Genomic DNA, 23,617 nt, shown 5'->3' with positions numbered 1-23,617 from the left:
CAAATTGGACCGTCGACTAGGCCGTCAGTCAGGCTACCTAGGTAAGCGACCCGGGACGGGAGCTGCACCTTTTCTCGGGACTGCTAGTCGTCCGGCGCTTCGGCCGCTCCTATTCTCGCCTGCGCGTGGCGGAAACGCAGAGAAAACGTCGTTGGAAAATTATATCGGAGGTTGCAAGCACAAGCAACGCCCGCAGCCCACCACGGAAGAGTGCCCATTTTCAAGTACCGGGCAACCCTTTCATTCCGCCCTCACCCCACTATCACGCGGGAAAAAAGAAGACGTCCAGACCAAGCCTCATGCTCACAGCCTCACCGCCTGGGACCCATCCGATCACCACCAAGATATCCCAGGAACACATCGCCCGCCCCACGAGGGCTCCATAACTCTGGTCTGGGGTCCCCAGGCTGACGGCATCAACTCGCAAACCCGCGCCGCCCTGAGGCTTGAGCCCTTGATCGTTCTCGAACCGTCTTCCCCGGATTATTACCGGTCTCCACCGCCGGCACCACCACCACCACTATGCGGCCGTGGCATCTCACCACGGACTTCCCGCGCTGCTCTTACCATGTAGTCGCATTGGCAACTTCAGTGAGTGCGCGGGTGCCAGATCTTTTCATGCTAGACCTTGTTAGCTGAAAACAGTCACCTCCATGGTCAATGCTGCGGTATATGCTAGAAGTGGGCACGAAGCCGGACAGGAAACAGACTGTCCGAGACGGTCAATGACAGAGGAATGCAGCATCAGTCTTGACTCGACCAGAGGCGCGCAAAAACGCCATGGCGGTCCACAAAGGTCAGGCAGGCCTATCCGGAAACTCTAAAGCGCTCTGTGACATTAACACGTATCGTGCATTCGTTACGGCCAAGGTGAAAAGCCGGCTATGCGTCCACCAGAAAAAATGCAAGCTACGAGAAGATGGGAACCCGTCGGGCTCGGGAAGTTGATTCGAGTCTAACAACAGACATCAATGCCCGGCCGTGCGACGGGGACACGCCATCCAACACATGTTCCACACACGGGGGCGTCTTTGAAGAAGACACCGAGCTTGTCCAAAACGGCCTGCCTGGGTTGAAGACCGCCCGGATTCAGCCTTCTGTCATCCGGCGTGACTACCACCACCAGGCCACGCCCGACAAGCAGTAGGAGCAATGGACGCTCTCACAAGCAGTCGAACAAGCATGCTCAGCATGCAGGGAGCCGGGGAGTCCGCAACCGTGCGAATGCACGTCGCCGTCCGCCCTGCTGTGACGTGCAATAAGTCTAATCGCGCTGGTGAAGATCAAATTCCCAAACGACCAATCCCTCTCAAGCAAGTGGCACGGCTCCCGCGCGCATATGGAAGCACAGTCCATGATCTGGTCTACGTTGTCAGCTCACGTGCATATACGACCTGATCTACATTGACCTGTGGCGTCTACATCCCCACTCCACCATCAGCAGCCCAGATAGCCGACTGATCTCGATCACTCCCGATCTCAGAGCAATTCCTCACGCTTAGGAACAACATTTGTACGTTATTCAGCCCCCACTATACTCACACAGGTAGCGGATCACACAAGCTTACTGTCCGACTGCCCGACCTCGCCTGAGGGCCGACGGAGGCTCACACATGTCTAAGACGCCCGCTGTTCGCGCGGTTTCAATTCAACGTAGCACATCTATCTCTCCATCGTACTTTCCCAGCCTTTTCAGTGGGTAGCTTCAGGCCACCACTATTGTACAAAGAAAGTATATGTGGGGAAAGGGCACTCCTCAGTTGTACAAAGTAACTTAGACAAATAGAAGAACGCCGAAACATTTGCGTCCAACCTCGCTTCGCTTGGCTTGCCTGCCACCCAACTATATCCCCCTTGTGAGAGACAAGTAGAAGAGTCTACTCAAATGACACGCTCCAGTCCTCGCCGATGGGCGCCCCGACCCTGCGGACGACCGCGAACGCGGCCTTGGTTTTGCTGCCGGGCGTGTAGTCCACCAGCGCGGTCCACGTCTTGCCGTCCGCGCCCGTGACCGTGACCTCCTTCTTGTCGGCCCAGGTTGCCGGCGCGCCGATGATGACGACCTTGTCGACGCTCACGTTCTTCATGTTCTTGAGCCACTCGCCCTGCTTGATCTTCTTGGTGTCCCTGCCCTCGGCGTCCTTGGATGACAGGACGTTGCCGTCGAGCACGAGGCTGCGGTGGATGTACTGGTCCTTCTCGAAGTCAAACGAGTCGCCGTCGTCAGCGTACAACTCGCCCTCTGCTTGGCCGCCTGACTTGGGCAGTGTGACCACGAGAGTGTAGTCGTCCCACTTCATCAGCGCTGCGGACCGTCTCGGCCGGTCGCGGCGCGGGAAGATGTGTCCGCCCTGCATGAGCAGGGGGATCTTGTCCAGTGGCGCCGAGACAGTGACCTTCTTGCCCTTTTGGGTCGGCACGATGTCGTAGGTGAAGTAGTCGTAGTACACACTGTCATCCGGAATGTAGATGTCCGTGGACTCCTGGTCCTTGTCAACGATTGGCTTAACCAGAAGACCAGTGCTCCCCAGGAAGAGCTGGTCGTCGATATCAAGACTGCCCTCATCGGTAGGGTTGGTGTAGAACATAGGGCGGACGATAGGAGAGCCCTCCTTGTGGGCTTGATAGAAGGCTGTATACCACGAAGGCAGGAGACTGTAGCGCAGGCGCAGGGCTGAGGTGACCATGCTAGTGTAGGGCTCGCCGATCAGGTAGGGCTCCCGACGGCGTGCGTCGATGTGGGCGTGCCCACGGAAGAACGGGTAGAAAGCACCAGCCTGGAACCAACGAACTTGCAGGTCCTGTTCCGGGTTGCCGAAGAAGCCACCGACATCAGCACCTGCGAAAGGGAAACCGGAGATACCCTGAGCCAAGATCATAGGGATCGAGGCCCCAAGGTGGTCCCACGAGGCCTGGTTGTCTCCGGTCCACATGGCACCGATACGCTGCGATCCAGCGTAGAAGGATCGAGTGAGCACGAACGGTCGGCGCGACTCGCCCTTCTTACGTGACACAAGAGCCTCGTAGGTGGCGTTGTGGAAGGTCAAGCCGTTGATGTTGTGGATGTCACGGTGCTCCCAGCCGCCGTGGTGGATGTTGTCCTTGGGCATGGTGACCTCGGGTCCGTTGAAGACCGAGGGCTCGTTCATGTCGTTCCAGATCCATGTGTTCTCCATGGTGCCCTTGAAGGCATCGTAACGGAAGAGCGACTTCCACCACTTGATGGCCTCAGGGTTGAAACAATCAACCCAGTGGGATGAGCCAGGCCAGCACCAACCTTCGTATATGTTTGCCTCCTTGTTCTTGACGGCCAGATCCTTGGACTTCATCTCGGAAACAACAGAGTAGTCGTTCTCGTTCTTGATGTGAGGGTCGATGATGGTCACCAGCTGGCGGCCACTAGCATCAAGCTGCTTGCCCATGCCGATGGGGTCCTTGAACATGTGGTCATCCCAAGTGAAGTACTTCTTGCCGTCTGTGTACTCAATGTCGAGCCAGATGACATCGTATGGGATCTTGTGCTTGTCCATCTTACGATCGACGTCCTTGACGTCGTCATCGGAGATATAGTTCCAACGGCACTGATGGTATCCGAGCGCGAACTCCTGGGGCATGGCAGTAGTGCCGGTGAGCTCGCCAAAGGCCTTGGTGAGGTCCTGGGGAGTAGGTCCAAGGAAGACAAAGACGTCGACCAGACCACTCTCGGAGATCCAGTGGGAGTGGGTGTTCGTCTTGGCAGAAGTACCAATGGCCAGTGGATTCTTCGTCTCCTTGGCCTTGGTGATATCGACCCAAGTCTCAGCAGCGTTAAGCCAGAACACACCAGCCGAGGAGTTCTTCCTGTGGGCCTGCATGAAAGGAATGGCTCCGTAGAGGGTCATAGGGCTGTTCAAGATGTACTCGAAGACATCGGCGTTGTACAGTCTGTACGGCTCCTCGAAGTTGCCCTCGCCACCACGAGTCTCCCTCAGAGACAGAGGGCCGGTGTGCTCAGGGATACCGAAGACATGGTCGTAGCCGACAAAGGAGATGTCCAGAGAAACACTCTCGGGGCCACGAGGCTTGGAGTCAGTGTTGCCTCCAAAGGACTCGTCCCACCAAGTGCTCTCGTCTTCGCCCTTAGGTTCTTCCTCGGTCTTCTTCTCGGCCTCAGCCTCTGCGCTTGCCTCGGCCTCTCCCTCCTTTTTCTCGGGCTCGACCTTGTCAACCTTGGGCCTCCAGTGCTCCACGTTTAGCAGGCCACGGTCGTTGAATTTGATCTGCGTGTTGCCGTCCCTCTTGAAGTCAATGCTGAAGGGTGCAAACTTGATGATAGCCTCAAACTTCGAATCCGGTCCATACTGAACAGTTGTCTGGGACTTGTCCTCGAAGACAACCTTGGCATCCTTGTCAAGGGCTGTCCCACCAACGATGACCCACTTGTCGACCTCGTTGTAGCGTTCCTTGCGGACCGGGCTGTTGTGACGGAGCTCGATCTCTCCTTTTTGCCGCTTCTCCTCGTCGACAGTGACTCGGGCGGTGCCTGCTTGGAGGAAGGAGACGGTTATTGGGAGTCGGACAGTTTCGCCCTGTTCGTTGATGGTCTTGAGAATGACAGCCTGAAGTTGGCCATCCTTGAAGGACGTTGACTCTGGCAGGATCTTGTATGGTGTTTCCCAAGAATTCGATGCAAGTGCATTATCAGCATAGGCTCTGTTGCGTTTGCAGAAGCCGGACTGGTGGCATTTCTTGAAGTCGTTCTCCTTGACCGAGACTGTGAGGGGGTAATTAGAATGTGCCCGTGTTTGTGGCAAGCATGGCTGGGATTATGCCTGAGCCTTACCTGCAGGAGTAATGAGAGACAGCAAAAGGGAAAGGAAGCAGAAGTAGGCTGTCCATCTCTGGGACAGCCATTGAGAGTGCATGACAGGCAGATGATGCCCTCTGGGCTGCGGACTGCGGTTGTTGACACCAGGAGAAAGCAAGTATATGGGGAAACAGGCTATGTGACGATGTGTATCATGGGCTCTTGTGGTGTTCAATTGTCCAGTGGAGTGCCCGCCGGATAATTGTGTGCGGTACTACTTCCCAGTCTTCTTGCTGGGTCGAAGTGTGTAACTGTCAAGTCTGTTGATGTTTCGAGGTCGGTTGTCTAGTCCCCAGCACCGAAACGTCAAGCTGGCCCCTAGCTTCCTCTGCTCCTAGTGGGCGTGGGTGTAAGCGACCCGGCAGGCAATGCCTTCTTGTTAGACCCCTGCTCTCCAAGAGCATCCAGCTTCCTTCCGACTGACGTGCAACCAAGCAATGTTCAAGCGAGGTTGTTTCTGTGCCTCAACCAACGTTCATGTTGCACAAATATACACAGATAGAGTTCCAGTTATGGCAGTATAGTCAGTCATTACTATCAACCTTCTGCACGATTGTCATCTGACCTTACTTGACTTGTCATGGTAGAAGCTTTTGACACGAGTTCTGGACAGCTAATGCTCACAGACTGGCGGCGGTGAGAGGTGTCTCCCTGGCTGGAGCTTCACTGCCTTGCTCCATCTGCAACAACCTCGTCCCCTCCAAAGGCCCTGCCTCTTTTTCTCTACCCATAGAGAGCCACTGCTTTACCAAATGCGCATACCAAGACCTGACACACGTCCAATTAGTCTATTGGTCCTCTCAACAGTTTTATATTCAATATCCACGGCCCTTTATCATAAGCATTAAGTGTCTGGGGACGGCGGGATCCCGGGCTCCAACGGCCCTGAACCACTGAACGGGGGAGCTATTGAGCTGGCACCCCGCGCTTTGCATGATTATGCCCCGCCAAGTCGAACAGCACCAGCAGCACCAGGGCCAGCGGAGGCCTGCAGGCGGCGGTGGCCCAGGCCCAAACACACGGCGGACCCCACTGCTGCCGTTGCTTGCCGTGGTCTTAGCGGCCCTCGTAGCTGTCCTCTCGAGAAATCTCTTTTATTCCACGTCCCGAACCACAACCCTCTCCTATCCTACCGTCGACTCTCCCGCCTCTATCAACACAGACATCCTTCCTGTTCATACAGAAGAGCCATCCAAACAACCAGACACCATGTCCGCCACCGAACAGACGTGAGTCTCCGCCCCAGATCAGGCCGTTGGCATTGAGCGTTGAGCCTCGACCTTCACCCCTCCACGCTTCTCGGCCAGGTTGCTAACGTAGTCGACTTGCAGCTTCATTGCTATCAAGCCCGATGGCGTCCAGGTATGAGCATTGGCACACCTCGGGCCTCATTCACCTCTTTGCCACGACTAACACCCCTTCCAGCGTGGCCTCGTTGGTCCCATCATCCAGCGATTCGAGCAGCGCGGGTGAGCTTCCCCCCCTGGTGTCCATTGATACCATTGAGACTCCCTACCGAACATGGACACTCGACTGACACTCTGCTCCCCTCCAGCTACAAGCTTGTTGCCATCAAGCTCGTCACTCCCGGCAAGGAGCACCTCGAGGCTCACTGTTCGTGACCCCCGTCTACCGTCCAGAACCCTGAAAATGCTGCTCGCGGAGCTACCCCGCCATGGTGCAGCCCCTCGGCCGAACATTTTACTGACCGCCTCACACAGACGCTGACCTGAAGGACAAGCCCTTCTTCCCCGGTCTGCTCTCCTGTACGTTTCCCTTGTCCCCTCCCTTCTCCCGGCCCTCGGCCGCTTTCCAAACGCGGACGAAGCTTACTTTGAGCCCCTTCAGACATGCTGTCTGGCCCCATCGCCGCCATGGTCTGGGAGGGCCGTGACGCCGTCAAGACCGGCCGTGTCCTGCTCGGTGCCACCAACCCCCTGGCCTCCGCCCCCGGCACCATCCGTGGTGACTTCTCCATCGACGTCGGCCGCAACGTCTGCCACGGCTCCGACTCCGTCGAGAACGCCAAGAAGGAGATTGCCCTCTGGTTCAAGGAGGGTGAGCTCGTCAGCTACAAGTCTGCCCAGCACGACTGGATCTACGAGAAGCCTTAAGTGGCTTCCTCGCAACACGACCAGTCATGTTGGAACCTCGTGGGCTTGGACCATGTACTCAAGAATGAGGGAATGACCGGCCCGGGATCTGTCACATAGAGCGGCGATAGGAAACCAGAAAAAAATACAAAAGCTTCGACACCAGATCACTTGAGACGCAAGATCACTTGAGAGTTTGCGCAAATGCCTTGTCAAACAAGACCGTGCCAATAGCAGGCAGAAATAGGCCTTTCTTTGCGTAGTCCTGGGCCTCTACGAGCTAAAAGGAACAGCTTGCCCCGTATCTCTGCTTTACATTGACGGGACAGACTCAAGCCTGTTCAATTGCACGCTATTTCTGCGCCTTGCCCAGAGGCAAGACCCGTCGTATCCGGCCCATTAGACCAGCAAACCAAGGCGTCGCCCACAGACTGACCACAATCCGGGCGGGCAGCAGCGCCTTGGTGATGGCATACGCGAGCGCGACCTCGACCACGATCCTGTACTTCCCATCCGAGCCCTCCCACCGGCTCATGACGGCAGCATTGTCATCCCCATTATCGCCCTTGATGCCCCCGGCGGCCTCTTCACCTCCCTCCCGCCCGAACCCGAACCACCCCTTCCTGGTAAAGTACCGCTCGAACCTGGCGGTCCCGTCCCGGACGTAGCCCCCGTAGTGCTCCGTCATGTACCCGATCGGCGCGGCCGACGCGCCGCCGTAGTGGAACAGGCCGAACAGCCCCAATAGCGGCACCACGGCCGTCAGTTCGTGCAGCACGAGGAAGGCCACGACGTGCGACAGCGGCGCGCTGCGCAGCCGGCCCGCGTACCCCTGCATACGGCGCGGGAGCCGCGAGAGGATCCGGTCCGCGCGGGACTGCTGCTTGGCCGCGGCGGCGGTCTCGGCCGAGGACGGTGACGGTGACGTTGATGGGGGCTTTGTGCTGTTCAGGCGCCTCGTGGGCTTTGAGAAGCGTTTCACGGTCTGTCGGAGGGGGGTGGGCGTCTGGGACGGGCTGTGCCAGAGGGGCTGGAAGGCCTGGAACAGGCGGGCTTTCCACATTGTCGCGGTGGTTGTCGACGGGCAATTCTGGAGTATTTGTATGCTAGAGAGACAGACAGACTGACGAGAGGGGTTGTGTTCTGAGCTGTGTGTGCAGACTGTAGGACATCATTGTGATCCTCCCATCTGTGGCAGCGGTTGCTGTGCCGCAGTTTCACAGAAATGTCAAGACGCAAGCAACAGCTTCTCCGGAGCTGGAGCTGTTGGCGATCATGGACCCAGTTTGGGAGCTCAGCTCCAAGCATAACGTGGGGGGCCAGACAACAGCAAAGTAGCTAGATAATTGTTAGTGCATCTCAGCAGTACACAGATGACGACCCCTTTTGCCGTTTAAGCCCTGCTCATCTCCGCTCAGTAGGGATTTCGTGCGAGATTCCAACTTGAAACGAACCACAGAGCAGTAGACGGGACATCTTCGTTCGTGGATGGGCCGGCTATCCAGAAGTTGTGTCTTCAGAGACAGGCGTTGCTCCAAGGCGGTTTACCGTTACAGGTATACGGGCAAGAATCGGCGAACATTGCCGTTTTGTCCCCGTCCTCCGACTTACACGTAGGTTTGCCCGACTTCGTGCCTTGGCCAAGTATATGAGTCTCGTAGACCTCAAGATGAGCATCAGTTCCCAGTGACTTCCTTGTCGGAAAAATGAGGCCTATGACCTTTAATTCGCCATGGCTTCATGAGATTTGTCGATACCTTGTTACCCGAGAGGAAATGACCTGCGGCGGGCGTTAAGCCGATAATCTGAACCCATCGTCAACAGCGGTCCCACATCACCACTTCGAGGCAGACCTTCTGCGGAGTGTATCGCGATGGCAGCGCCACCGAGCTCTTCTCCCGCGCCTCGCTCATCCCGCCCAGGCGACGACTGGTTCTTCGCCGGCCTGGCGTCCTCCTTCCCCAACATAACCAACTCGAGCGAGCCCCACTTCAAGCTCGTCTGGCCACAGCCGTGCAAAGCAGCAGGAGTCTCCGCGGATACCACCAAGGTCCCCGGCTGCAAGATCTTCCACCCCAAGGCCGCCACCACCGCCCAGCCCTCGCCCACACCAGCGGCGGCATCTTCAGTCGAGGAGATCGACGCCGACGCCGCGGCCGGCGAGGACGCGTGGCTCATGAAGGAGCAGGTCCTCGTCTTCCGGTACAAGGGCGCCTTCCACGCCGTGGACCACGCCTGCCCGCACCGCTCGTACTCGCTGTCGTGGGGGGTGCCCTTCGACATCGAGGACGCCGGCGGGAGGACCCTCGGCCACGCCATCAGGTGCCGCGGCCACAGCTTCGCCTTCGAGCTGACGACCGGCGCCGGCGACCGCGGCGCGTACCAGCTGGGCGTGTGGGACGTCGAGCTCAGGCCGGCGGCTGGGGTTGTTGCTGTCGGGGCTGGGGCTGATGATGACGAGGAGGAGGAGAGGGAGGTGTGGGTGAGGAGGAGAAAGAGGAAGCAGGGACCAGACTGAGATCAACTGCTGCGTTGATATGCACTTTGATGGGTCTGCTGTGCAGGAGATATGCCTTGTGTTCTCCCAGTTATGGATGTACTACGACCTCTAATTTGCAACCCCAGCCACGCGTTACTCTTGTGTCTTCCGCTTATCCTTCGCCTGTCTGGGCTTTCTCCAACCCTCCATGGTCTTCCGATCCCACTCCAAGCTGCCCAAAATCAGGAAACCCGCGTGAGTGCTCTGTCACCCTGCATACCAACCTACTGCTGTTGTGCTACAACTTGTCTGCGAAACGACATGCTCGCTCTGCCTCACCAGGCTTCACAAATTCGACCAGACATGAAGCGGGCTCAGTCGCCCCTAACTGGTATATCGACGCCCTGTCGTAGACTAGTCAGCTCAAGTGGTATGGGAGGACGGTGAGGGGTCGTGGGAAACAAGGCCAATAAAGGAGCATATTTCTTCCAAGGCTTGGGTTGTGGTAAGTTTGCTATTGTGGGGAAAGGGTAGGCAACCGTGAGGAACACACTCACACCTCGAACCCCTCGAAGATTTCCAGTAAAGTGGAGGTAGGCGTGCGTGAACACTTGCGTTCATTCTCACAAATGATCCCCTCCACGAGCACCTCGCCCCCGTCCTGCTGCACAATCATCGTTAATCGCTTCGCCTTCCGATAGCCATCTTGGCGCAGGACTTCATTGAAGCCTTTCCGGTTGCCACGACGGATAGTTGTAAAGGTTTCCATTCCTCTTCCAACATGATGTCTGAATTGCCATCCTGATCCCGTGCTTTGCATGATGGGCTCCCACTGCGGTTCAGAGAAAACGTCCAAGCCGCGAGTTCGGATCTGGGCGCGAAGATCCTTGGCCTCTGTGCGGCTGCGCCTCGTGTGCAGTACCGTGTAGAGCGGCTCCTAGTGTGGGTCGTACGGTCCGTCGGATCGGCCCCGATCCATGCCAATGATCGATGGGATCGGGCGTCTCTCTCCCGGGTTGCTGTTGTTGGGAGAGTTCTGGCCCAGCTGGATCTGACGTCTCACTTTCGCGTCAAGAAGGAGTAGGTCCTGGGATGGCGTGTTACTACTGGAGAAAATGCATTCTTTCTGATCTTTGATTAGATCAATGACCGAGGGAATGGGGAATGTCCCTCCTTGATCAATGTTTCCTGGAGGATTTCGGGCTTGCTGATCCTGGACATTCTCAAGGCTGAGGAAGTTGGTGCTCTCAGCGTTGTTTTGGCCCTGTTGGACTTGACTGTTCTCGAAGCCCTCCACCGAAGGCTGTGCTGGAGGGCTGGTGTCCTGATCCTGCTGAGCCTGGTCGTAATTCGGATCCACAGCAGCCTCGAAGTCGAACCAGTCGTTCATCCACTCAGCATTTTCCCCTGACTGTGCAGTGTCTTCGTCGTTTGACATGGTGAGTGGTAATGGAATTTATAGTAATGCCTAGGATCTCTTTGTGATGATGATGATAACCCATGTGGTTGCGGAGAGGAGTGTTGATCCCGGATCAAAGATGAGCAACACGAGAGGTCAACAATGTCAACTCGAAAAGCGCAAGAACCACCGAGGGTCTCTCCTTCCCCCACTAGGAAGGAACCAGCCACCCACTGCCCATCACAAGATGCCTCCTGCGGAAGGTGGACCAACAACAAAATCTTGAAGTGGTGAACAGCCGGAGGGACATGGTTACCTGCAAATTTACCTTCCTAGGTATCTACCCAGGCAGGAGACATTATCTCACAGGTTGGGTTATCTCACCGTATGCAGCAATTTATCCTATATGAGGTTACCAAGGTATCCTATAAGAGGTTATCCCACTAGAGATTATCCCACGCAAGGATATCCCCTAGGGGCTATTATCCTATATCAAGTTATCCCATAGGAGCTTATCCCATAGGAGACTACCCCATAGGAGGTTATCCCATAGGAGATTATCCCATAGGAGATTACCCCATAGGAGATTATCCTATAACATGTCATCCCACAGAGTATTGTCCTATTGTTCAAGTCCCGGGAGGCCACCGCCAACAACCCCATGAGATCAACCGGGGGGGTATCTATTCCTTTTTGCTATGCTGTCGATGCTATGTGCCCATGGCCCTCTCGCATCTATGCCCAACGCCGTTGCAGGGGACCATCCCGTCCGTGTCCCATCAAACAAGCCATCAAGTATACTTGCATACCGGGTTGTACGTGCAAGACTCACTCGATGCCCATAATCGCTTTCCCTTGACACCGTGCGAGTGATCAGTGGCCATCCTCTACTTGTAATAGTCCTCTGGGTTCCCGTCCACCGCTGGCAGCTCCATGCTGCCGTCGATTTCCATAGCCTGGTCCATGATAGAGGCCCTTTTATCGATAGTACCGTTGGGCCGCCGGACGATAAACGGTGACACAGGTGACGCACGCTCGGCCATCTCTGGGGCCCTCGGCACCTCCATCTTCATCGTATCACCACCGTCCTGGCCCTTTCCGTCCAAGGAGATCCTGGCAAGCCTCTCACTTGACCTTCTGATCCCAGGCGAGGAAGACCCATGGTCGCTTTCGTCTCTAGCCGACATGGGAGGGGACGGTGGGGCACCCATCGGCCGCATGTCCTCCATCTCTGTGCTCATTGGGGCTGTGCCGTCGCCGTACTGAAAAGGGTCGTCTCTCAATTCCTGGTCCCCTAGCAGTGCAGCTCGTTCCTCCACATCACTGAAATCTCCAAGAGACGCTCGATTCGTAGCCATCGAATCGACGCTAGTGCTTCTCTGTCTCTTCAGTGGAGACTCTGGTAGTTGCGGCGCGTTCCGTTTCTTGTCTGTGGGCGTAGGTTCTTCCAGCAGCTCTTGTTTGAAGAGGCGGTTGTCGAACTTAACGAATGTCTTGAGCGCATCAGACAGAGGTGCCGGCTCCTCGTTCATGGCTTTGTCTGTCGCATACACGAGGATTGGCACTTTCGAGCCATCAGTGTCAACTTCAGTGAATATTGCTTCCCGAACCTTGTCAAAGGTCGTTGCCTGCCGAATTGGGGTTAGCATCACACGGAGAGGCTGGAACCAGCGCTGTACGTACCTCCTGCCTCACAGGATTCTCATCGCCAGCTACCCAAGCACAACGCCACCATTGATCAACCTTTGCGCTTGAAGCTTCCGTCTCAGGAGGCTCGGCCTCTCTTCGCCTGCACATGTACACTATATCGGGCGATGTGATGACTCCTCGCAAGGTGTACTTGTGTACCGGGTCCATCTCTGGTTCCTCGCTAGGAACTGTCAAGACCTCGGCCATGCGCCGAAGTAAGTCGCAACATGCCTCCTTCTCCTGCCCAAGGCCTTTGAAGAAGTCAGCGCGATGTCAGCAGAGTTTTTACTCGAGTGGGAGACTTACGCGCTAGTTGCTGGTCAATATTCTCGAGCTTGCGCCTCGCGAGGTCGATCTGAGACTCGAAGACCTTCACGGTCTTGTCCTCTTCCTCGTTCAGCTCGGCTAGGTGGTTCAGGTCGGTCGGGAGAAACGGGATCTCATCCTCGGTCCCAACTGACTGCTCGTGCTTCCTCCACAGTGCGTTCGCCCTGACTTTCCAGATTTGGTTCTCAACCTTCGCGATGACCTTTTTGGTCAGCGCAATCTTGTCGTATTCTTTCCAGACATCTGCCGGATCCTTCCATTTCGTGATCTTGTTCTCTGCGTCTTTGCTCTTCGCCAGCGCCTGCCAGATCTGGAACATCTGCGATTTCAAAATGCGGGCGGTGCCGAGGTTCTTCTCAAGGTACCTGTCGATGTAGAAGGTCTCTGGGATCTCGATACGGTGGTCCTCCAGCTTGATGCGCATAGTCAGTACCTCGGCTGGGTTTTCCATGTACGCAGTCCGCTCTGATTCCTCATGCGGGAAACCAGAAAGCTCGGACTCCTGGTTGATCCAGAACAGAGCATCCCATGAGCTGTAAAGACTGTGCAGAACGTCTGACAGCTCATTCGGTACTCTAAACTCGATGATGCCAAACTCAGACGTGGGCGGCGTCATTGGCGCAGGAACTTCATCAGCCCCGGACTCGAAACGCACGAGAGTCCACATAGTCGAGCGAACAATTTGAGAGCCGGCCTTGAGGTACAAATTCTGATAGAACTGTACCACGGGGTCGCCCCAAGTGCTCTTCATCAGCGGGCTCTCGCACATAGAGTCAGCGGTTCCGTAGCTGCGTTGTGTCGCATCAAGGAAAGCCATCAGCCGTTGGATCTCATCCTCCAACTTCACGCTTCGGTAGTCGTTCGACCAGGCTTCGGGCAAGTCTTCCGTTGATTCGCTGTTTGTACAAAGGATGAGGTCGCCCTTCCACCACGAGTTATTATGCCCATACGACCCAGGTGGATCGAAAGCGTCCAAAGACAAGAAAAAGTTCCTCGCGGCGGGGATGTCATGCTTGATCATCATGAGCGGACCAAGGCGATGTCTCTGTGCACCTTGCTGCCGGCAAAGGAGGAAGACTGGCGCCGAAGGGTCCCGTTGTCTCGCCGATGGCGGTGGGTCAGACGCCTCCTTGTCCACGCGAACCATGGCCCACTGGTCGTCTTGGTAAGTCTCCCTGTTGGCTGGGCCGAAGAACGGGAGGCTGGTGTCGGTGCTGATGACACCGCTCTCCTGGGGAGTGGCGCCTCTGGTGGCGGCAGCGCTGGTGGATTCGAGAAGGGCTCGGTTCAGGTCTTCGTCCGCTTGCTGCTGCGTCGTTGGTGCACCTAGTCCAACGTTAGTCTCTCAGCCTGTATGTTATGTTCTTGTGTAGGACGGCAGGGAGTTGGAAAGGCAGAATATCAGAACCAAGCATGATATCAGTACCAACTGTGTAGTTCGTCGTCCAATCTATCATCTTACCCAGAGGTGATCTGTTTTGCGCTCTGGACGGCGGTCGCGACGGCGCGGGAAGGGTGCCAGTTTGGTCCCATGCGTTGGCACTGGAATCGAACTGATCGGGACCTTGGACTTGAAAACCTTGGGGTGAGGAACATCAGAACCACGGCGGAAGAGATGTTGATGGATACACAACCCACTTGGTAAGCTCGAGCCATCTCGGTCTGCCATGAACTGCCCCTCGTCCCATGAGTATTTGGCCCTGAACTTTTTCTGTATGTCAGCACCGCGCTTCCGCCTGTCTTGCTACCGCCTCGTTCGTGAAAGGACATATGTACCGTATCTTGGCCCTCGAAGTATTCGTTGACAACCTGTGGTATGCTGTTGTTGTGGGCCTGAGAGCAAGGTGTCAGTCAACCGCCATGGAATGATGTGCATCATGGGTTCAACGTTTGCGGACCTTGAGGGCTCTGGAGAACATTTGTCTGTCTCTGGTATCGAAAGCCAGCAGCATCTCGCAGACAGAGTCGATCTCTGCCTCAGTAGGGTCCGCCATGGCTGCCGTCCGATTCCCGGTTTGCGCCCGCCGTCCGGGACCGATGTATCACAGGCTGTTGGCAGGAAAGATCTTGGGGGGTGGGGGATCTCGAATCTTTCACGCCTTTCGGTTTGGCTTGTCGTCCATGAAAGCTTCGATATGCTTGAAAGGGGCCAAGTCGAAGGGGGACAGAGATCGTCCAGAGGGCTTCAGAGAGACCTCCTTCAGTGGGGGCGCCCTCGAGGTTCCAGCCTGAACCCTCCCCAACAGGTAGTTTCGTGGTCGTGATCGTGGTCGTGGTCGTGATGCGTTCGCAGGTCTGGTCTCTTGATTTCGTTGGAATGAGGTCTCATCCCCGCGCTGCGTACAGAGCCAAGTGGGAGACTGTCAGACAAGGTATGCAGCTACGTAAGAGTCCCGACGCTTGCTTCCGGCAGGCCCAAAGCTTGCTCCCCCCGGTCGGTAGTAGTGCCTCCGGGGAACCCCCCTGTCAACGCTCATTCTTCAGCAACCAACATGCTGCATCAACGTTGTTAGATAGGACGTTATCCCACGGTAGGGTATCCCACAGGAATTAAGCAAGTATCTCACGGGAATTAAGAGGTTATCCCACAGGACAATAACCCATAGGAGGATATTCCACACGAATTAAGAGGGTATCCCACAGGAGGATATCCCAGGGGAGTTAAGAGGTTATCCCAGAGATAGAAATCCCACAGGAGGATATCCCACAGGAATGAAGAGGTTGTTGCAAAGGAGGTTATCCCACAGGAGGGTAGCCTACAAGAGTCTACAAGTATCCCACAGAAGGGTGCCCTACAGGAATTAAGAGGCTGTCACAGAGGAGCTTATCCCATGGTAGCATTTTCTATAGAAGGGTATCCTTTGGGCAGTTATCCTACAGCTGATTATTCCACAGGCTGTAAAAAGGCACCCTATAGCAGTTCATCCCACGCGATATGTCCCACTGTAGATTATTGAAGTGGAAGATTGTCCTTAGAGATTATCGTATAGGAGCTTTGTCTTGTAGTCAATTCATTTATTGGAGGTTGTCCCATTGTGCAGTCTTTTTCTTTGCTCACAGTGTTTCTCATCATTTAATTCTCAGTGGCTGCCGATTTCTACAGTAAATATGTGTGTATTCCTTTCTATGTTCAAAGATGAGCCTGGTCTCTAGCAGGCGCAGTAAATGCTAGACAGACCAGTCCTCAGGTTGACCCCTAGCCTCTGGTCCCAATCCCTCACTGCACCATAAAATCAGCCTTGCTTTCATGACCTGATGCTATGAGGGGCAAGACAGCCTTTTCCCTGTTTCCTTCCTCCGCTCTGGCGCCCTTTTCTCCCCTGGCCCCAAGTCAAACTGGACCATTCACACGGCCAGCTCTTCAGACCGGACTCCCGCGAGTCTCGGCGGTTGATGCCGATCAAGAGGTGAAGGGCAGCCCGCCCATCCTGGGCCGTGTGCAACTCCAGAACGCCAACCGACCGTCATAAACGCGCGCTATGCAGATAATTCGAGTGTTCCATGCCAGGTAAAACCTGCTAGGCGGGGCAGACCTGATACAGGCCTGCCTGCCAAAGCATGAGCGACCTCCGCTAGTTCTTCAAGGCGGGAGGTACAAGGCAAGGCGAGAGATGATGATGCGCCATGCCTAAAGATCATCCTCGTCATCCTCTGCATCCTCCATATCGTCATCTGAGCCACTCGCCTCCCAGTCGAATTCTTCCTCACTCTCATTCAGCCAATCATCGTCTGTGGCCTTTGGTGGGGGGGCCTCGGGCTCGAGCGTGGTCGGTATGACAAAGTCCTCGGGTATGTCCTTCTGCGAGTCGCCCACCGTCTTGCGAGCTTTCTCGTTGTAGGCCTTTCGGTTGTCTCGGTACATGACACCAGCATCGACGTTGGCTGGGGAGTTTATCTCGGGGTCGTCGAGGAGGAGCAGAATAGATCGCAGAACGGACTCTGCCCCTTGCAGAGGAGACCATCGCTCGGTCGCGCTCTCGCCCGACATGAGATCCTCCCCCGGTTTGTGGAGGATAGAGATACAGAGCTGCCCGTCGGGATAAATGTTGGGGTGGAAGATGGGCCTCAAGAAACGGAACTTGGGTGGCGAGTAGGGGTAGTCGTGGGGGAAGATCATCTCGGCCTTGGTCAAGTCAGCATAGGCTCGAAGCCCTGGCGAAGACATTTGTTAATTCGTTGTGGCGAGAATCAACCAACCTTGAGATAACCACCATTGAAGGCGCTGTCGGGGTTGACCACCATCAGGGCAAGCTGCCAGCGGAAAAGGTTCGTCTCGTCGGCCTGTACGTTCTTGTCAGCTGCGTGCCATGGTGGATTGAGGGGTCGTGCTTCCACCCACATCAACTCGAACCCACTTCTCCGACGACACCTGCTTGAGATCACCCATGATGCGTTGCTTCGCCGCCGCGGGCGAGGGCTTGTCGGGAGACATGATTAATGATACGGGCCTTTGGCGCGCTGAGCACAGGGTGTGGCGGTGGAGGCGTCGAGACCTGGAAAGAGTGTTTATTGTGGGCAAGAGTCCCGGGAACGGCGCTGTCCGAAGTCAGGTGAGGTGAGGTGTGTTGGGCTCTTTAGTGTGGTCTCGGTGGTCGAGGCGGCCGGGAGTATTTGACTCGACGGGACTCGTGACGGAATATGCAGGCGGAAGTCACCAGAATGGCTCAGTTGATGGGAGACAATGGGCAGTTCCGGAAGACGAGTGGGCGGTGGCTGGGTGTTGAGGCGAAACAAAGTGAATGGCATTCAGCAGAGAGAGGAAGTGAAAGAACTCCTTGCCGCAAGAAGTGGGAGGAAGGGGCTGGGGGATGTAGATGGAGAACAATAAAGAGCAGAGATGGTGGTTTAAGAGAGGTTGGACCAGCGCAGGCGCCGTTGCAGATCAGGGCAGGAAGGGGCCGCGCCCGCCGCACCTTGAAGGCCGGGCCCAGTCGGCCTTAAGCGCGATAAGCCCCCCCACCAGAAAGGCCAACAATAGATGAGACGACACATTGTTGACCGCATGATCGAAAAGGAAGCAGCCAGGGCGAGACCGTTCCCAGGAACACACAATACTTGGAATGCTAGTTGACAATGGGGCAGCCCTATTCTCCCTGGTCTGGGTCAGTCAGGTCACACTTTGGTGGGCAACTTTCGCGAAACACCAATCCACCCGTCTCTCAAGATGACGACTGTCTGTCTGCTGGTGGGGCCCCTCTGATTTCAAATGAGACCATCCCGTCACCGTCCTCAGGGTCGTCTGAGTCAGCATTCAGGAGCCAAAACCTCAGCTTCCATCACATACACATTGCCACCCTGACCCGTGAATCTGACTTTTTAATGAAATGGCCATCAATCAGGAATGGGCTTATGTTGGTAACCTCCCAGCACTTGGGCAGCATGTGTGCATCGCACTTGACCCTGACTTGCGTAGTGTGCATAACAGCACGGTCCATCGCAGCGCCAGTCTGAGACCGAGGACCGGAGGCGGACCGGCCGATAAGATAGACTGGGATCGGTGCCGAGAGAAGGCCGAGGCCCGACGGGCACACCTCTCTCTGAGCCGGTCTAGACTTGGTACTACGTGCTGCTTCAGTGGGATAGTCTGCTACGCGATGCCGTGCTATTTGATAACCTGTTATGGGATAACTTGCTCCAGGACAGTCTACTATGGGATGGACTGCAACATGAAAGTCTACAAAAAATGAACTGTCATTTGGTAACCTGAATTCTGTTTGCGTGTGGGTTTTTGGGGGCATTTGGATACTAACCTGGGTAGACCTTTGGGATCCCTGCGAATCGCAAGTGAAGGCGCGTCATCCCGGTCCCATCGCGTCACAAAAAGACGGGAAGGAACAAGCCATGTGCATCCCGAGTTCATTAGTACAGTTTCCAAGCGAACACGCGACCTCGAAATGAAGCTGTCGCCCGCCAGTTCGCCCGCCGGGACGGGAGGAGGCATCGGGTCAGCTGCACTCAACCCACCCTCTCTTTGTCCACCCTGTTGGCTGCCTGCCCTGCTTTCGACACGGCGTAGCCAGTTATCTCGCTATCGGACCCGTCAGCCTGATGAATCCCGAGCTCTCTTTCTCTTCCCTTTTCTCACTACTCTTGCCTCGTTCGAACCATGACATTCCCGTTTTCTATTGTGTGCGAATTGCTCCAGAGCCTTGAAAACGACCAGAGGCGCAGACGAAACCAAAAAGGGGAACGAGCGATTATCGAGGACTGGTTTGCGCGATATCGACAAGAGCTGGACGACGAAGGCACTGACAAGTGCGCTCTGCTGTCCACATTGCTACCGGAGGCTCGCACCGATCGTGTGTTCGGCATCAAGGAGAAGACTCTCCAGCCAAAGATTGCCCGAGCATGTGGACTCGGCCACTCGAGGGTCAAGGAGTTGAGCAGATGGACAGTCCCGGGGTCTCCCCTTGACCTAGCTGAATGCGCCGAGGAGATAGTCCAGCAAACCCCAAACGTGCGAAGAGCCACTGTCACGGTAGAGGAGATCGACACCCTGCTTCATGCCTTGGCATCCAAAAACTCGTTCAGTGCACCGTCAGTAAGGGCTTCGGGAATTCCGTCCACCGGCCCTTCCAGTTCGAAGCATGATGGATCTCTTGAGACACTGTTCCGCTGTCTGACCGCAAGAGAGGCAAAATGGGCCATAAGACTGATTCTCAAGAACTTTCTTCCCGTCGTTATCCCGGAATGGTTGGTGTATGCTCGCTGCCATCACCTTTTGCCTACCATAATGAAGATACACGATGACTTCACTATTGCAACACGTTTGCTGGAGCAAGAGCGCCGCCGTGTGACATTCGGAGAGATTCTGCCCGAGGACCTACCAAGACTGCTCAAGCCTCAAATTGGTGTCAAAGTCGGCCGCCAGACGTGGCTCAAAGGCCGCAGCATCAAGCATTGTCTTGAAATGGGCAGGGGGTTCATGAGCGTTGAGAGAAAACTGGATGGCGAGTACTGCCAGATTCATATTGACCTCTCTAAGGGCTCAAACAGCATACAGATATTCTCGAAGAGTGGCAAGGATAGCACTCAAGATAAGAAACAGCTTCACAGTGCCATCGAAGCTTCTTTGGGGCTGGGCACTCCCTGGTGTAAGTTCAAGCACTGCTGCATCCTCGAGGGAGAGCTGGTAGTGTACAGCGATAAGGAACAAAAGATACTTGGGTTCGACAAAATACGAAAGCATATTAGCAGATCCGGACGATTCATCGGCGAGGACAGTCAGGCTCACGAGTGGGAGCACTTGATGATTGTCTACTTCGATCTGCTCCGCGTTGATGACGATTCGCTTCTAAACGTTCGGCACTCTACACGTTTCTCACGGCTCTCCCAATTGGTGCATTGTCAGACTGGGCGAGCGGCGCTCGTCCAGCGGCAGATCATCAATTTCTCGTCACGGGTCGCTGCTGATGACCTCAAAGAAGCCTTTGCATCTTGCATTGTCAGGCGAGAGGAGGGGCTTGTGATCAAGCCTGATGAGCCATATTTCAGCTTCGGCCGCAGCAAACGAAGGTATGCATCCTGCTGTGTGAAGCTTAAAAAGGGGTTTATCAAGGGGATGGGAGAGATCGGAGATCTAGCCGTGGTCAGCGGCCGCTACTGCTCTACCAAGGCCAAAGTACTCAAAATGCCAACGGTCAAATTCACCCATTTCTATCTCGGCTGTCTCACGAACAAAGAGGCCGTCGAACGGTGGGATGCGAAGCCGGAGTTTGTGGTTGTGAACGAGATCGAGGTCAACTCTACGATGATGGAACACTTGCGGAGGACATGGATCATGGACACGGTGCCGTTGGGAGATGACAAGGCGCCGGTTCTCAACGTGCCACCCGGTATTGCTCAGGGAAGGAAGATCACTATAGCCTTTACCGACCCTGCAGTCTTTGAGATGACTTGCTTCTCCTTCCACAAGGAACCCGACACGAGGTTCTGGAGCTTGCGATTCCCCTACGTCTCAAAGGTCCACTCTGAAAGGACCTGGAAGGAGTGCGTGACTTTTCAAGAGCTGCAAGAACTTGCGGAGGAGGAATTGAAGTGTCCGGACAGAGAAGACGGCCAGGAGTTGGCGCGGTGGATTGAAGCTCTAGAGGAAGCTGAGCCCAAGACGCGGAAGGAGACTTTCTTGGACGAGAGCCAGTCCACGGAAACAACAGCGAGCACATCCGCCTCCCAGCCCATGACGCCACAACGCAACATCGAAGAATCCCCTGTCAGGCCACCTCCCGCCAGTGTCATTGCTGCTGTCAAGGCCGGGTTGCCGACGCCTCCCACGTCGTCCGCAATCCAGCCTCTGAAGGACTCCAGTCCAGCACCGAAACAGCCAACTCAGGGGTCATCTCGCAAGCGACGGAGAGAACCATTGTTGGGTTCACCGCGTAGAACGAAGCCAAGGGAGAACGAACCGGAGGTCATCGACTTGACATCACCAACGCTAACTAACAGCCAGCGGAGTCAACGCCAGCCGCTTGAGGATATCACATCGGCGCCATCCTCCCAGGGAAACATACTCACGCCCACTGGGCCACGCCTGCCCAGTGCCCTGACAGAACACGAGGAGAAAGACGACTTGGATTCGAGACCACTTCCACCTATTGCTCCGATGCTGTCTGATCCAAGCTCTCTCCTGCCTCAGAGGCGGTCGCCGTTGCCATGCGGGTATGCCGGCAGGGTATGCGCACTGGCGGGCTTCTCTGTGCTCCTTTCCCCGTGCATCGCAAACATTCCTTTGCTTACCGAGGACATACTGCCGGCTCACGGAGTCAACGCCGTTTTCACCGACATCCCGTCATGGCTTGCGTCGCATGGGGCCCGAGTCGGCACCACCCGGAGACCCCGGACGCTTGTGCTCGTCGAACGACACCGCAGTGAGCCCACGAGCGCCTTCCTTCGAGAGCTCGAGTCCAGGCCACTGCGTAGGCGGAACGGGCAGGCGGAGATTGTCCTTGCGTACGACTGGCGGCTTTTGGAGGCAATCACGGAGGAGGAGAGGAGGAACCTGAAGAGCGATGGCGGTGGGACGAGGCAGACGGCGAGGACAGGTGCGAACCGGGAGGACCTTTGGAGTAGGCATTATGTTGGGTGCATTGATGAGAGCAAGGATTGATAGAGATCGGAGCAAAACTTAAAATGGATTGGATTGGGTTTGGGAAGCATAAGCATGGGCATAGAAGGGCATTTGCATTGCATGGGTCCAGGAAACTCTCAGCAATGATTTACTAGCACGGCTGAACTTAGCATCTTGATGGGAAAGCATAGGGGAGCACACGGAGGTAGCACTTATTCCGCAATGCATATTATTTTTCACGTGTTTCTTAGCAGCCACCCGGCCTACTGCTTCTCCTTGTCATACATCTGCAAGTACGACGCCCTGAGCCTCATCTGCAAATGCTCGTCCGCAGTGATAGCCTTCCTCTCCACATCCGGGTTCGCCCCTCGCGCCGCCCACTCCGCGCCATCCGTGGGCTCGTGGGCCCTGACCCTCGAGCTCGGGACAGTCTCGAGCGTCGTGGTCCCGACGGGGTGGCAGAAGAAGGCGATGCTGTACCGCGGCTCGGAGTCGCTTTCCCCACTCAGCAGGCCCCTTCCGTCCCCGCCGGGGAACACGACACGGTGCACCGTCGACCGCAGCAGGCCGTTGGTCCAGTAGCTCAGCAGGTCGCCGATGTTGACGAGGATGGGCGGGCTGGGGTCGTCCTCTGTACCGGGTGGCGAGACGGGCACGGGCGCCCACGATCCGTCCGGCAGGTTGACCTCCAGCCCGGCCTGGCCCTTCAGCCGGAACAGGAGGGTGATGCTGCCGTAGTCAGAGTGGGCGCCGGCGCGGACGTCCTCAGCTGCGTCGTCCTGGCCGAGGGACTGGGGTGGCGGGTAGTACAGGAAGCGGAGGATGTTGCCGCTGGGCCCGCCCTCGCGGAGGTGGCGGTCGCGGAAGAAGGTTGGTGGTTGGACTTCTAGGCCGATGCCGAGGAGGTAGTTTATCTTGAGGGAGAGGTTGTAGCAGAGTTCATCTGTGGCGGGTCAGCTGTTGGGTCCGTAGATGGGGATAGAGAGGGGTGGATGGCCGGAGACTTTCGACGTACAGAAGTCACTGTATTGGCTTTCATACGGAGCCACGCTCTCTGGAATAGGCTGCTGGGCCTTGCCATTTTCAAAGGTACCAAAGTTGAAGGCCCTGAATTTTGATCAGTCGTTTGACATCCGGTGCCGAAACCCTTCAAGAAGGCGGCCTAGGGGACATCTTACTCCTTGAGATCCCCAACCTGGAGAACATTAGTTTGAGCACCACGGCAGTGAAACCATTGTGGCCGGTCAAACATACCTTCTGGTTCTTGGGATCCAATGTCTCATACTTCATACCACCCCAACCGCGGTTGTTCTCCTGGATGATACATTTTTCCTTCTCCTCCAGAGGGGCGTCAAATATCTTCTTGCCCTATGATTCTCACCAATTAGCATGTGTATAAAAAGTAGAGCGTCAAGGTCGGCAGAGTACCAGTCCAAAAGCGCGCTCTACAGCATCGGCTGGGATATCGGCGCCTGTATTTCTTATGTACACGAAACCGTGCTCAACCGCCGCATCGACCAGCTCCTTGGCCACCTTGAGCTGGGCTTCTTCACCCGAGGCGGAGATGTCTATGAGAGGGATGTTGGCAGCAGATGCCATGATATCAGCTGATGGACTAGGGCACTTTGTTAGGGCGAGTTGATCGCACGCAGAGTTGGTCGAAAAAGAATCATGGGCAATTTCATGCGCGATGATGCCGGTTTGGTGGGGTTCGAGA

The 23,617-nt window shown here is 55.9% G+C and overlaps 9 protein-coding genes across 9 annotated transcripts; 3 read left to right on the top strand and 6 right to left on the bottom strand.

Annotated features, from left to right (window-relative positions):
* Positions 1-1,877: 1,877 nt before the first annotated feature.
* On the bottom strand, positions 1,878-4,904 carry INS49_015578 (uncharacterized protein; the record flags this gene model as incomplete). The annotated part of the gene is made up of 2 exons (XM_043176257.1): positions 1,878-4,753; positions 4,823-4,904. The coding sequence occupies 2 exons, from the start codon at positions 4,902-4,904 to the stop codon at positions 1,878-1,880; spliced, it is 2,958 nt and encodes a 985-aa protein (XP_043019712.1).
* Positions 4,905-6,055: 1,151 nt separating this feature from the next.
* INS49_015577 (uncharacterized protein) lies at positions 6,056-6,960 on the top strand (the record flags this gene model as incomplete). Its single annotated transcript, XM_043176256.1, has 6 exons — positions 6,056-6,075; positions 6,178-6,208; positions 6,272-6,315; positions 6,402-6,460; positions 6,568-6,612; positions 6,695-6,960. 6 exons carry the CDS (start codon positions 6,056-6,058, stop codon positions 6,958-6,960), a joined length of 465 nt encoding a protein of 154 aa, XP_043019711.1.
* Positions 6,961-7,291: 331 nt separating this feature from the next.
* On the bottom strand, positions 7,292-8,002 carry INS49_015576 (uncharacterized protein; the record flags this gene model as incomplete). Its single annotated transcript, XM_043176255.1, has 1 exon — positions 7,292-8,002. The coding sequence occupies one exon, from the start codon at positions 8,000-8,002 to the stop codon at positions 7,292-7,294; it is 711 nt and encodes a 236-aa protein (XP_043019710.1).
* An 810-nt stretch (positions 8,003-8,812) lies between these two features.
* On the top strand, positions 8,813-9,457 carry INS49_015575 (uncharacterized protein; the record flags this gene model as incomplete). The annotated part of the gene is made up of 1 exon (XM_043176254.1): positions 8,813-9,457. One exon carries the CDS (start codon positions 8,813-8,815, stop codon positions 9,455-9,457), a length of 645 nt encoding a protein of 214 aa, XP_043019709.1.
* A 514-nt stretch (positions 9,458-9,971) lies between these two features.
* Positions 9,972-10,856, bottom strand: INS49_015574 (uncharacterized protein; the record flags this gene model as incomplete). Its single annotated transcript, XM_043176253.1, has 2 exons — positions 9,972-10,320; positions 10,372-10,856. The coding sequence occupies 2 exons, from the start codon at positions 10,854-10,856 to the stop codon at positions 9,972-9,974; spliced, it is 834 nt and encodes a 277-aa protein (XP_043019708.1).
* Positions 10,857-11,704: 848 nt separating this feature from the next.
* Positions 11,705-14,827, bottom strand: INS49_015573 (uncharacterized protein; the record flags this gene model as incomplete). Its single annotated transcript, XM_043176252.1, has 7 exons — positions 11,705-12,445; positions 12,501-12,757; positions 12,813-14,159; positions 14,296-14,412; positions 14,472-14,538; positions 14,610-14,666; positions 14,732-14,827. 7 exons carry the CDS (start codon positions 14,825-14,827, stop codon positions 11,705-11,707), a joined length of 2,682 nt encoding a protein of 893 aa, XP_043019707.1.
* A 1,634-nt stretch (positions 14,828-16,461) lies between these two features.
* Positions 16,462-17,265, bottom strand: INS49_015572 (uncharacterized protein; the record flags this gene model as incomplete). The annotated part of the gene is made up of 3 exons (XM_043176251.1): positions 16,462-16,956; positions 17,031-17,114; positions 17,173-17,265. 3 exons carry the CDS (start codon positions 17,263-17,265, stop codon positions 16,462-16,464), a joined length of 672 nt encoding a protein of 223 aa, XP_043019706.1.
* A 1,674-nt stretch (positions 17,266-18,939) lies between these two features.
* INS49_015571 (uncharacterized protein) lies at positions 18,940-21,939 on the top strand (the record flags this gene model as incomplete). Its single annotated transcript, XM_043176250.1, has 1 exon — positions 18,940-21,939. The coding sequence occupies one exon, from the start codon at positions 18,940-18,942 to the stop codon at positions 21,937-21,939; it is 3,000 nt and encodes a 999-aa protein (XP_043019705.1).
* Positions 21,940-22,163: 224 nt separating this feature from the next.
* On the bottom strand, positions 22,164-23,499 carry INS49_015570 (uncharacterized protein; the record flags this gene model as incomplete). Its single annotated transcript, XM_043176249.1, has 5 exons — positions 22,164-22,843; positions 22,916-23,007; positions 23,079-23,095; positions 23,155-23,268; positions 23,329-23,499. 5 exons carry the CDS (start codon positions 23,497-23,499, stop codon positions 22,164-22,166), a joined length of 1,074 nt encoding a protein of 357 aa, XP_043019704.1.
* Positions 23,500-23,617: the final 118 nt, after the last annotated feature.

This window comes from Diaporthe citri (genome assembly GCF_014595645.1).
Source record: "Diaporthe citri strain NFHF-8-4 chromosome Unknown scaffold_9, whole genome shotgun sequence".
In the NCBI taxonomy this organism is placed as follows: Eukaryota; Fungi; Ascomycota; class Sordariomycetes; order Diaporthales; family Diaporthaceae; genus Diaporthe; species Diaporthe citri.
This window is presented reverse-complemented; position numbering and strand designations above follow the sequence as displayed.